General features: G+C 55.6%; 3 protein-coding genes across 3 annotated transcripts in view; 2 read left to right on the top strand and 1 right to left on the bottom strand.

Moving 5' to 3' along the window:
- Positions 1-3467, bottom strand: part of L226DRAFT_548691 (uncharacterized protein) — a gene marked incomplete at both ends in the record, with an annotated part of 3762 nt that extends 295 nt beyond the window's left edge. Inside the window, 12 exons of the mRNA XM_067682620.1 lie at positions 419-609; positions 748-959; positions 1023-1420; positions 1478-1613; positions 1662-1838; positions 1968-2121; positions 2152-2308; positions 2363-2511; positions 2672-2678; positions 2789-2982; positions 3057-3262; positions 3353-3467. Coding sequence (XP_067528596.1) covers positions 419-609; positions 748-959; positions 1023-1420; positions 1478-1613; positions 1662-1838; positions 1968-2121; positions 2152-2308; positions 2363-2511; positions 2672-2678; positions 2789-2982; positions 3057-3262; positions 3353-3467 — 2096 coding nt within the window. The remainder of the gene's footprint in view (positions 1-418; positions 610-747; positions 960-1022; positions 1421-1477; positions 1614-1661; positions 1839-1967; positions 2122-2151; positions 2309-2362; positions 2512-2671; positions 2679-2788; positions 2983-3056; positions 3263-3352) is intronic.
- Positions 3468-7104: 3637 nt separating this feature from the next.
- L226DRAFT_603200 (uncharacterized protein) lies at positions 7105-9776 on the top strand (the record flags this gene model as incomplete). The annotated part of the gene is given in 9 exon segments (XM_067685694.1): positions 7105-7280; positions 7300-7420; positions 7479-7507; positions 7568-7610; positions 7664-7981; positions 8046-8443; positions 8513-8638; positions 8699-8805; positions 8867-9776. 9 exon segments carry the CDS (start codon positions 7105-7107, stop codon positions 9715-9717), a joined length of 2169 nt encoding a protein of 722 aa, XP_067528595.1. The 3' UTR covers positions 9718-9776.
- A 924-nt stretch (positions 9777-10700) lies between these two features.
- On the top strand, positions 10701-11339 carry L226DRAFT_474072 (uncharacterized protein; the record flags this gene model as incomplete). Its single annotated transcript, XM_067676556.1, has 2 exons — positions 10701-10838; positions 10899-11339. 2 exons carry the CDS (start codon positions 10701-10703, stop codon positions 11337-11339), a joined length of 579 nt encoding a protein of 192 aa, XP_067528594.1.
- Positions 11340-11925: the final 586 nt, after the last annotated feature.

The raw sequence follows: 11925 nt of genomic DNA, 5'->3' as shown, positions 1-11925 counted from the left end.
CGCTCAGCTCTGGACCCAGTAAATCGCCCTGTAATACTCCGCCACGCTCAGCTCTGGACCCAGTAAATCGCCCTGTAATACTCCGCCGTGCTCAGCTCTGGGTCCAGTAAATCGCCCTGTAATACTCCGCCGTGCTCAGCTCTACGCCCAGTATTTCTCATTGTAAATGCTCGCCGCGCTCAGCTCTGGGTCCAGTAAATCGCCCTGTAATACTCCGCTGTGCTTGCTTGCCGCACTCTGGCCATGATAGAATAGTTCCTAGTTATTGACTTGGACAGCTTGGGAGGTATTGCAGGTATATGTTCTAGTCAAAGACTACATATCATTGTCACTATCACTAGAGAGATCAGCAAATTCATCTGCTACATCTGCAGCACCCTGAAAATCTGCAGGATCAAAGTCAGCCTCCTGACGGAACCTTGATCGCACCTTACGCGCGAGATGCTGATAAGGGACGATCCAGCCTGGAAGTGGCCCAAGCTCCTCCAACTTGTGGACCCAGAACGAAGCAGTCCGTCCCGCCAATGCTTCCCAGATCGCAGCCTCCTTATGTGCATAGATGGATAGCCCACGTCGTAGTCGAGCATGGCATCCTGTCCGTTGTGTAGCCTGTGACCGCCACCATCGCACCTTCCACTCGAAATATGCGATCACACGGCGCATCTCTTCCAGCAGCAGCCTCTTTTCCTCGTCCCAACGATCCGCGCGGGACTTGCAGCGTGCCCATTCTGCGCGCATGGTCTCAACAAACTCCTCATCTGATGCCGCCTCGTTCCCATCGCGGGGGGTCCCGGAACTAGCTGGTGTCAGCCAGATCCAGCTCGGAACATAGCGACCTTCACTGGGAACAACCTCGTCCTGTTCTCTGCGTGGTCCCCGTAGATCTTCATCCAGGAGAGGCCGGTATGTGTGCGTCCAGCTCCCATCAGGGTCGAGACTCTCCATAGCCACCCGCGCGGCTCAATATCGGGCAGTGCATCGCTTCTGCTTGTCCATGAAGCGAGCGTAGAGTGTCTGATTACGGGTGACTGAACGCTGACCAAGACCGGAGACGTTCATCCGGGTGAATTCCGAGATCGCAGCGAGTACCCGGCGAACATGACGAATGCCGGCCAGGGAGTCAGCCATCTGCGCAATTCTGAGACGCCTCTCTTTGTCGCGCAGGGCCAATAGCGACTCAGTGAGGGGAAATGTGGCCGGGAGAGCAGAGGGAAGCCATAGTGGGACATCTTCGGCCTTGATCGGGGTGTTGACTGAGTCAGAGGATGTGCTCGAGCGGAGCTCCGCGACCATCGGCATGTGGTAATCCTGGCCAGCTTGCCACAGCTCGATCCGCCGCCACAGTGCATTCCGCTTCTGCTGGTGCTGTGCAAGCTCGGACAAGCTGCGTTGTGTCCTTGCCCGCAGACGGAGAGCACGTCTATGGGATGCGATTTAGTCATGACTCGTCACTAATGAGTGAGAAGCAATTACTTACTGCTTTTCTTCAAGTTCGAGACCGACCTGCAAAAGGACTCCGGGAGTGACATCATCGTGAGATGGCAGTCTCCCTGCCGCAGCCTCGACTGCCTCTTCCTCGTTGAGCTGCAGCTTCACTGCGGCCAATGATATGTCTGTGTATAGTCAGCGGCGATGAAGTACACCCGGACATGAGACGGTACCTATTGTTGGCTCCTGGAAGGGATCGGGCTGGTCGGGATCCGCATGCCAAGCCTTCAGCATGGTGTCCCATTCGTCGATCGTCTCCGCGGGTATGTTTGCTGTATAATCTTGATAAACCTTGCGCTGCTTGATGCTCATCTCGCAGGCCTCGTCGAGGGCGCGGAGAAGAGTTATTCCTGTGGCCGCGCACAGAGTAGAGTGTCCGGGTCAGTGGCGCATTGTAGCATAAGAACCATAGGACATACCGAATGAAGTGGTCTTCTGCCAGTTCCAGGCCCCCCAGTGATCGTCATATGTTTCATGACGCATGCCGAGGCCCATCTCTCGCATGCTGAGGGCCAACAGATTGATGTGCGACCACTGTGACTCAATACCCTCGCCATACGTACGCCCGACCCACCGCAGAAAGTTGAGCGACCATCGTGAATGCGGCTCACCACCATGCACACGGTAGTGGTGCTTCGGGATCATGAATCAGATGTCCTTCACTCTTGTCCAATCAATCTGCATGGTCGGGGGGAAATTCTCTCGCATCCGCGTGAAGAACCGCTTGCTCCATTGGCACGCGATGTCGTAGGATAGCAAGAGGGCCAGGAGGAGGATGCCGATCAGCGTAGAAAAAATGAGATAGTCCATGTTGGCATAGCTAAAGTCATACTGACGTCAGTATTGACAGCACAAAGTCAGAAACAAGACATACCCTTCGCCGAGATCCAGGTCACCAGCGCCGTTCTTCCGAACAAGTGCGTGCCGCGCGCATAACACAGCACCTATCCCAGAAGCGATATAACCCTCCTTGCGGAGGTTCGCTTTTAGGATCGTGTTGTGCTCTGCCGAGCAGGTGTTCTCCTAGACCCAGCGAACAGATTTACGTGAGGATTTGTTGCCAGCATGGCGGAACAAATACTTACTTCCTTGTCTTTGTTGCGGAGCGCCGCAACGTGTGTTTGATAGGCAGCGTCCTCGACATAGTGCGACCAGCCTGGAGCCAGATGGATATCGTCGATACCGCAGTCCTTGCAGCGTGCCCGGAAGTTTGCATCAATCATAAGGTACAATGTATACAACCATCTGAACAGGATTGTCACGACGCAGACCATGAAGTTCTATTACTATGAGAGCATACCTTCGGTGTGGCGGAGCCTTCTCCCAGTCGTCCGGGAGGTTCTTCTCAGGATGCGGACAGGCCGCGCAGTCCAGTACAAGCTCGCCGGCTTGCGTTGCACCTGCACCGGCTGGATCGTGCCCGCGTCCGAATCTCTTGAGCATGACAAGATGGCGCCATATCCGGAACACGTGACAGAATTGTTGGTATCGATTCTGCGAAGAGATCCGCAGTGAGAAATATGTCAAGATGGCTATAAGCCCAAGACGGTCGAGTGTATGTCACTTACCGGCACGTCAACCCCGCCTGAATTGTCAGTTATGTGCTCGATGGTCTTCCAAAAGTCATGAAGGTTCGTCTTTCCTTGGAAGTTGAGCTCCTGGAACGTGTGGAGCATCCGGAATGTGAAGACGGTCGCGGGTTTGTCCATGGTCGCAGGAAACCATCCCAGGCGCATGAACTGTCGCCAATCCGGAGTCGGCTTGCCGTTCTCATCTGGACACTTGCAGAAATGGACGCGGTGAGTGAAGATTCCCGTTGAGTCGCAGATAGTTATCCTCCAGGGGATTGACGATGGGTGAGCACACAAGCCGCTGCTATGACCAAGTTGTATCTTCATGCCGAGGTTCTCCAGTGATGTGCGAGCGAACTTCTCTCCATCCCAGACCTGGAGCAGGCGAGAGTCGGCGTCGCCAGTCATGAATACACAATCATTGAGTGTACATACCTGTAAGCGATGCAATGGATCATTCACATGCTCTTGAATCGCGCACTCCTTGCACTGGATGGGACGCCGCAAGCAGTCCTGGCAACGTATGACCGCGTCGCGCTGATTGCATGCTTGACAGGTGAGTTCTCCTTCGTCGATCAGTTCGTCGCAGCCCTCAAAACAGAGCAACTCATCCAAGAAGTCTTGGCACGCCGGCAGCCACTTTCGCAAACGGTTCTGTCATTTGTTCTGTCAGTCTCGTCATAAATGATCATGAATTATCCAATACGCACAGCGGCGCGAAGATCATGACGCTCTCTCCTCATTTTATGAGATCGCTCTGCGCCTTTTGGTACTGTAGCGGCAGTCTCGAGCCCTTCTGCACCGGTCACAGGCAAGTCCTCGAGAAGGGATGCGACTTCATCGGCATTCAGGTGGTCAGAGTGGGGAGCCAGAAGGACTGTAGTCTCGAGGGGGTTCACGGCAACATCAACGCGGCCGGATTTTGTTGATGTGCGCCCAGAGTCGTCAGTCCGGAAGTCGTGAGTCTCGATAGTGACTAGAGGGACGGCGGCGCTGCTGCCAGACGCGGCCGCACTCGACTCGGGCTCGGAAACTCGTAGATCGTGCGATGCTGCGATCTCTTTGAACTGGACTCGCCGCCGCTTTGATTTCTTCGGCACTGCTGTTCCTTTTTGTTTATGATTCGCTCTCATAGTACACAGGTCGAGGTCGATGAGCGGGAGGTCACAATCTGAGTTGAGGAGTCGGAGAACAAAAGGCGCTGAGACGCTGCACTGTAGACCGACTTACGGCGTCTGCCAGTGACATTCACTACTAGTACGTACAGAGTCTGAATCATTATGAGACCACACGCAGATTCGCCCAATAATTTTTGCTAGCGGTATACTACAGATGGAATCAAATTTCAGACTTCAGGTGACAGATGTGCGTCTCGGATTGCCAGGAACAAGACTTTTGTTTTGAGGACTCGGAGTGATATTCGACATACAAGGCATACAAGACATACAACGAAACACTTGCTACAAGGTGAATGAGTCATTAGAATACACGAATACACCCCTGCCATTGGGAACTCTGTTATGAACTCTCGAGACATGGTGACAATCACCGAGATCGCGGCCGTCGGTCTGAACTGGCAGACGAAGTCGGGGAGCCGGTCCTGCAAACGGGCGGGATCTCGGAGCGATGAACGCGCTGGTCACAGGGAGGCTAGTTGGAGTGAGACGGAGGTGCCTATGAACACGATAATATTATTGTGAGCTCGCGGCTGGGCGAAGGGTGGCGACTTACTGCCTGGAGAGAGCTGACTTCATGCCGCTCGAGTCGCGGCGCTGTGGCTTGCATGCCGTTCACAGCGTCCGGACTCGCTTGTGAAGTTGGGTTGGTGGCATGCATATGCGGAAGTTCTGTAGATTATGGTCAGTCGAACGTCCCGTGCAGATGGACGGCGGGTTGTGTACGCACGGTGTGACCTTGAGACGAAGAGGGTGAGGCGGCGGATGTGCCAAAGGACCCCGCGGTGACGGCCAGTACGACGTATTCATAGCGCATCCTGCAAGGCCGCGAGTACCGGTCGCGTCGAACACATCTGTCCAGTCGTCGGGAGTGAACAGGAAGTTCATGAAGTCGTGGCAGATGCAGAGCTCACCAAAGAGTGCGTAGCCAATATAGCACATGCCGGAGAGGAGACCAGCGTTCAGGGCGGGGAAGAACTTCTTGGTTGCCTTTCGGGAGAAGTTTGCCATGCTGAGCAACCGCTGCTCCTCAGAATCGCGGGACGATGCCATATTCTTGCGGTGGCAGAGGGCGGTGACGGTGATGGCCACCAAGACAGTCGTCACGGTGCCTGAACTGGCAGACGGAGTCGGGGAGCCGGTCGTGTAAACGGGCGGGATCCCGGAGGCGATGGACGCGCTGGTAACAGGGAGGCTGGTTGGAGTGAGACGGAATGTAGTATGCGATCGTCGATCGCGAGGTGGCAGCTGAGATCGGGCAGCACGCGGTTACGTTCTGTCTTGGAGCACAACGGTCCTGGATAAGTATCTGTTGGAAGTGAGAGTCAAAATTCCAGGTCACTCGAGGGCTTGTAAAGGCGGATATGAAGTGCTAGGATCGAGAAGTGAATGACGAGGATCGAAAGCAAGGGTTTGCGAAGAGATCGGAAGTCGTCTAGGTCGAAGTCGAAGTCGATATCGAGGTCAAAGGGGGCTTCAAAACTTGTGGTATTCCAGCAGATAGCTAGCAGATATATACAGGAGAGTCGTAGAGAGTGACGTAGCCAGTCTGCGGCGAGGTTGCTAAGGACGAGAAAGCATAGAACGAACTGAAATGGAGGAAAATCATACAAGAGTATTGAACGCTAATCGCTTGACATGCGCGAGGCGCGATCACAAGGGCGCGTAAAGTGGAAGAGGGAGTTGGGTAGAGTTGTGTGCCAATGCTGGGGTACATAGATGCTAAACTAATGGTATCGTACGAGTCCTGAAGGTGTCGCGCAGGTGCGAAAATATGTTTGAAGTCGAAAGGAAAGGGAGGAGGAGGCAGAACGCGGTACCGCGTCGAGTGCGGCATGGCGCAGCTAAGCGCTGGCCTGCAGCTGATCTGCAACATCGTCGGGTTGCGCTGCGGCGTCGAGTGGGTCGCCGCGGACGGTGCGGACAGCTTTCCCACCTTGTTGAGGCTCTTGGCTGACGTCGAGGGCGACGTGTCGTTTCCTGACTCGCTGGTGGCTGGCTCTGGAGCTTTCACCATCCTTCCTGCTTGTCTCCGACTTGTTCTGGTCGACGACGCATGCGCAAGACTTCGGGAGTAATGCGGAGGAGGACTGAGGGTGTCAGACGATGTGGTCGCGGCCTTAGGATATGTAGGAGGCGGTGGTACGCGCGCAACGGTAAGTACTACCCATCAGCGTCCGCCGAGGACAGGAGCGACTCGAAGGAGAAAAGAGCGAGTGGAGGCGGCCGGGCTGGGCCATGCTGATTGCGAGGAGGATCGCGTCGCGGTAGTCGTACAAAGGAAGGTAGTTGGCAAAGTCTTGTTCCCTGAAATGATTGTTAGAAGGCAGTGGAGCACGGATGACACGAAAGGACTTACTTTTGGACAAGTTCTGCTCACAGTGTCTGTCGCTCGCGCAGCGTTGTCCATGAAGTTCGGTTGGTGGCATGCACATGCGAATGTTCTGTAGATCATGATGGTCAGTTGAATGTCCAATGATCATGAACTGGTTATATGTACGCACATTGTGACCCGACTCTGATGCGTACACTGACTTGCAGCCCGGATAGAGAGTCGTACAAACCTCAGAAGAGGAAGGTGAGGCGGCTCGGAATATGCCAGAGGATCCAGCTCAGGCGGCGGCGAGCAGTACAGCGTGTTCATGACGCACTCCGCAAGGCCGCGAGTACTGGCTGTCTCGAACTCGTCCGCCAAGTCGTTGTGAGTGAAGTTCATGAAGTCGTGGCAGACGCGGAGCTCGTCTAACGTACAGTGAACACTGAACATCAGAGCACATGCCGGAGAGGAGACCAGCGTTCAGGGTGAGGAACTTCTTCATCTGGTTTTAGAGAAGTTGGCCATGCTGAGCATCCACTCTCGGACTCGCAGGATGGTTCATATTCTTGAGAGTGGCAGCGGCGGTCACGGTGACCGTCACCGAGACGGTCGTCGCACCTGGACTGGCGGATGGAGTCGGGGAGCGGTCGTGCGGCCGGTGAAGTTGCTAGAGGACGCGTCGGACATCGGGAAGCCGGTCGTGCAAATGGGCGGGAACCCCGAGGTGATGTACGTGCTGGTCACGAAGCTACTGTCCTGGGCAGCGGGAGAGCACGCGATCGTCGATCGCGTGGTGGCTGAGATCGGACAGCGGCCAGTCACCATCACCTGGACTCGACATATTTAACTGTTGGAGTGGTAGTTGGAATGTCAGTGGTAGAATTAAGTCAGAGCCGGGGTGGATCTCATGAACTGACCTTGATGGAGGGCCTGCGATCGCGCATGCGATCGAGGACGTGAGTCAGGTGATCGGAGCCTGTGGTCTCCTTTTACAATATACTACAAGACTCCCGTAGTAACCCGAATTCGGGAGCTCTCGCCTTCTGCGACGAGTGCACTGTACGCGAGCGCACCTCACCGCTACTCTTCTTCAACCACCTGCCATTGCAAAGGCCTGTCAATCGTCTGCCTACCACGCAATACTCCTCCGTCGACACCCTCCGTCTTCACCGCTAGATATGGGTCGCCCTACGTGGACCGCGAAAGAAGAGGCGGAATGGCTGGAGGCGCGCCTCAGTGGCTTCCAAGAGGCCCGCGCTGCCGAGAAGACCTCGGTCTTCATCACCGCTCTCCAGAGCGAGTTCTTCCGCTCATTCTACCCTGACGTCACCGTTCCCTCGGGCAAGGAAGACGCGGATGTGCTGTTCACTCCTCTGAAGACGGACGAGAACGGGCATGCCGAGCAAATCTCTGTAGCGAAGCGCAAGGATGTACGTGAGCGTTCGAAAAATTTCCGTGGAGCACAGCGTACTCACCATCCTGGTCATCCTCCAGCAAATCTATTGGTGGATGTGGAACCGTCGCTTCGGGAAACTGAAGTCGACGAAGAAGCCGACGGAGGTTCTCGATCTCAGCACCCCGAAGCGTACCCCGAAGCGCCATGCGTACCAGGCATACATCACGCTTTACAACGACCGCATGCTTCCGGTCATCCGGGAGGGCTATGAGACGCACAAGAAGAACGTGATGGAGGGCAGGGAGGCTCTTCGTCCTTGGCTCGCGTTTATGGCTGACGAGGCGAAGGCGCTCCTTGCGAAGGAGCCTCAGGAGGTCCAGGACAAGGTCGAGGAAGCGCGTTCAACAGTGCAGGATACTGGGCTTGAGATGTTCATGGACGACGGGGTGAACATTTCTGAGGATGAGATGGCGAAGAGGGCACGTACGATCCAGGAGTATGTCATGGAATCGGTCATGAGCTTGTTCCCTAAGTTCACCAATCATTAACATTTGTTCTCATGTAGGCGAATCGATGCCTTACCAAATAAATTCCGCGATATCGTGGCTGCCCTCGAACGCCAGATTGGATGGAAAGTTACTGTTGTTATGGGAGGTCCACGTCCGGACACTGGGGCTATCACAACTCTTGCGTGAGTTGATTATCCTCCATGCTATACGACGGGAAGTTGAGACTGATACCGCCGTCTTAGTTTTCATCAAGGCGAGACGGTGAACCTCGGAAACATGCTCCCGGAGTCGTCCACAAAATGGGAAGGCTTCAAGGAGAGTTTCAATGAATTTGTCATTAGCTGTTATGGTACGTACACTTCGCTGAACGATCTGTGCACATGCAACACATACCCAACATGTCCCTCTAGCTCCGGAGACACCGCATAGGCTACATGAGGCTTACCTTCGCACCTCCACGAGCAAAAGCCCATCCGACCCATCCGCATCCGCATCTGCATCCTTATCCCCATCCCAGACTCCCGAGAACGTCCCATCTTCGACCACATCTCCACCCTCTACCTCCTCGCAGAACCCGACTCCGGCGTCGACAAGCTCGAGTCCTCCGGAAGAGCCGTCCCAGGCGGCTTCAGTGTCGAGTTCGAAGTCGGATGATTCCAGGGTGCAGTTGTCGAACGCGGTGCCAGGCGATGCGTTGGACTACGAAAAGGCGAGACAAGCGCAGATCAAGAGGAACCAAGAGCTTCTCCAGAGCTCTGGCCTGCAGGAAGCAGTCAATGTGACGAAAAAGGCAGCCCAGTCGCGCGGGAAGCGCCGGCCACGTCCCAAGGCCGGTGCTGTAAACGCTTCCAAGTCCGTCAAGACGCGGGCTGCTGCCGCGCAGGCTGCGCTCTCCTCTACAACCACACCATCCGACACTACGACTACCTCGACAGAGGCTGCGCAGGGCCCGCCTGCCCAGCAATCCGAGCACGCGCCAGCACCCAGTCCCGGTGTGGATGGTGCAGCCTCACCTCGTTCGCTCTCAACGCCCTCGCGCGAGCCCGGAGTCGCATCAACCACATCACGCCAGGCTACCCCCGAGTCCGAGACGACGTCTCACGAGCCCACGCCAGCTCCAACGACTTCGAGCTCAGAGACAACGCCACATCCACGAGGCATGGACAGCGCACAGCTGCCTCCCGGTATCCTCGCCGGCGCGATGAACCAGTCGATGTCTGGCAACATCCCTCCCGACCTCCAGGCCAATCAGCCTGCATGACAGGTCAGTATGATGCCCCAGTTGCCTCAGCACGGTATGCGCGACGGTCAGATGCAGCCCGCACCCACGTCTGCACCTGCCCCGGCGTCCGCACCTGCCCCGGCGTCCGCACCTGCCCCGGCGTCCGCACCTGCACCCGTACCCATGTCCGCACTCACGTCCGCACCCGCACCCGCACCCACGTCCGCACCCGCACCCGCACCCACGTCTGCACCTGCCCCAGTGACCGCACCCTAGGGCCCAGCTAGGGCCCAGCACGAGTGACCCGCGGATGTACCCGTTATCCGTACCCACGGGTTTTCAAAATCCAAAGCTCATACCCGCATCCTTACGGGTATGTTCCCACGGATTACCCATACCTGTGGGTATGATATTCGGATACCCGTGGGTTTATGCAGCCTGCAGATTACCCAGGTAACACCCTCATGTTGTAGGCACGAACCGTGGGATTCTAATGATATGTCACACAAATTTTTCCGATCAAAACTGAGTGTGCTAGAGGCGAAATAAACATGCCCAAATCCGGAAGTATAGGCTGTCTTTTGCGCTCAAATGAGCGCTTACTCGGGCATCTCGGGCAACTGAGCGCAAAAGACAGCCTATACTTCCGGATTTGGGCATGTTTATTTCGCCTCTAGCACACTCAGTTTTGATCGGAAAAACTCGTGTGACATATCATTAGAATCCCACGGTTCGTGCCTACAACATGAGGGTGTCACATGAGTAACCTGCAGGCTGCATACACCCACGGGTACCCGAATAGCATACCCACAGGTATGGGTAATCCGTGGGAACATACCCGTAAGGATGCAGGTATGACCTTTGGATTTTGAAAACCCGTGGGTACGGATGACGGGTACATCCGCGGGTCACTCGTGCTGGGCCCTACCGCACCCGCACAGACGTCCGCACCCGCGCCCACACCCGCACCCACACCCGCACCCACGTCGACGCCATCTGTCACGGAGTTCAACTTCGTCTTGATGGATGAGAGTGCACCAGAGTGGGTTTGTGACGCACTCAGCTACTTCGAGGTGCTCGAGAACGGTGGGAAGACATGGGAGGAACTGGTAAATACTTGGCAAGCCTTCGAGATACACATGGGGTATCCTGACAGCCGCGTAAGTCATCCCGGCCTAATCTTTCCCTTCCGTATACTGATGGCACAGCAGAACTCACAGAACCGCTTGCCGACTGCGTTGCGACCTGAAGAGGTGAGTATGTGGATGAAGGACGGCCGGGACTATGAGAAGTTACCGGTGAACACTCTCGACCTCGACGTCTTTTCCGCAAGATGGCGAAACTGGTGGGCCTCTCTGCAACCGCCCTGCCGCCGTGATCCTGTGTCCCCATGGCCGCTTGCGCGCGTGCTCCCAGATGACACGTCTGCATGGGAGAGTCTTTGGCGTGGCGGAGGGTGCGGCTTCTTCCTCATTGTGATGTGCCTAGCTTGGTGGCTGCATGCCATTTCTGAGCGTGAGGGAAGCATGCCCTTGAAGGACGTCCATGATGCGATCGACGATGTGCTTTGGGTTCTCCGCAGCATAATGGAGGTGCACAATGGCAAGCGGCCATCTGGGATGGATCGTACAGATTTGTCCAAACACCTTCGCAATGACTAGTACTGTGTAGTTCATATATGAAATCTATTCCCGTTGCCGCCGCGCACCTTCCCTTGAGTGAACAATTCCAAGTCTGCCATTTGAGTGACCTTGAGCGCTTGTCAGCACAGCATTGTAACTGTTTATGGAGGAATTTCCCACAGGCTTCTCCAGCAGCACAAACGATTGTAGCAAGCTAGCTCTAGCGCTATTGAGGCATCTAGCCCAGGCACAGTGTGCTCTGCATTGATGAGTTCTACCTGACTAGGCCTGGATCTAAGTGTGGCGGAGTATTACTGGGTGATTTACTGGATGTCGAGCTAAGCGCGGCAAGCAATTACAATCAGTAATACTGGACCCAGAGCTGAGCGCGGCGGAGTATTACAGGGCAATTTACTGGACCCAGAGCGGAGCGTGGCGAGCATTTACAATGAGAAATACTGGGCGTAGAGCTGAGCGCGGCGGAGTATTACAGGGTGATTTACTGGACCCAGAGCTGAGCGCGGCGAGCAATTACAGGGCGATTTACTGGACCCAAAGCTGAGCGTGGTGGAGTATTACAGGGTGATTTACTGGGCGTAGAGCTGAGCGCGGCGGAGTATTACAG

This window comes from Lentinus tigrinus, assembly GCF_003813185.1.
Source record: "Lentinus tigrinus ALCF2SS1-7 unplaced genomic scaffold L226scaffold_77, whole genome shotgun sequence".
In the NCBI taxonomy this organism is placed as follows: Eukaryota; Fungi; Basidiomycota; class Agaricomycetes; order Polyporales; family Polyporaceae; genus Lentinus; species Lentinus tigrinus.
Note: the sequence above shows the minus strand (reverse complement) of the source record. Positions and strands in the feature narration are given on the sequence as shown.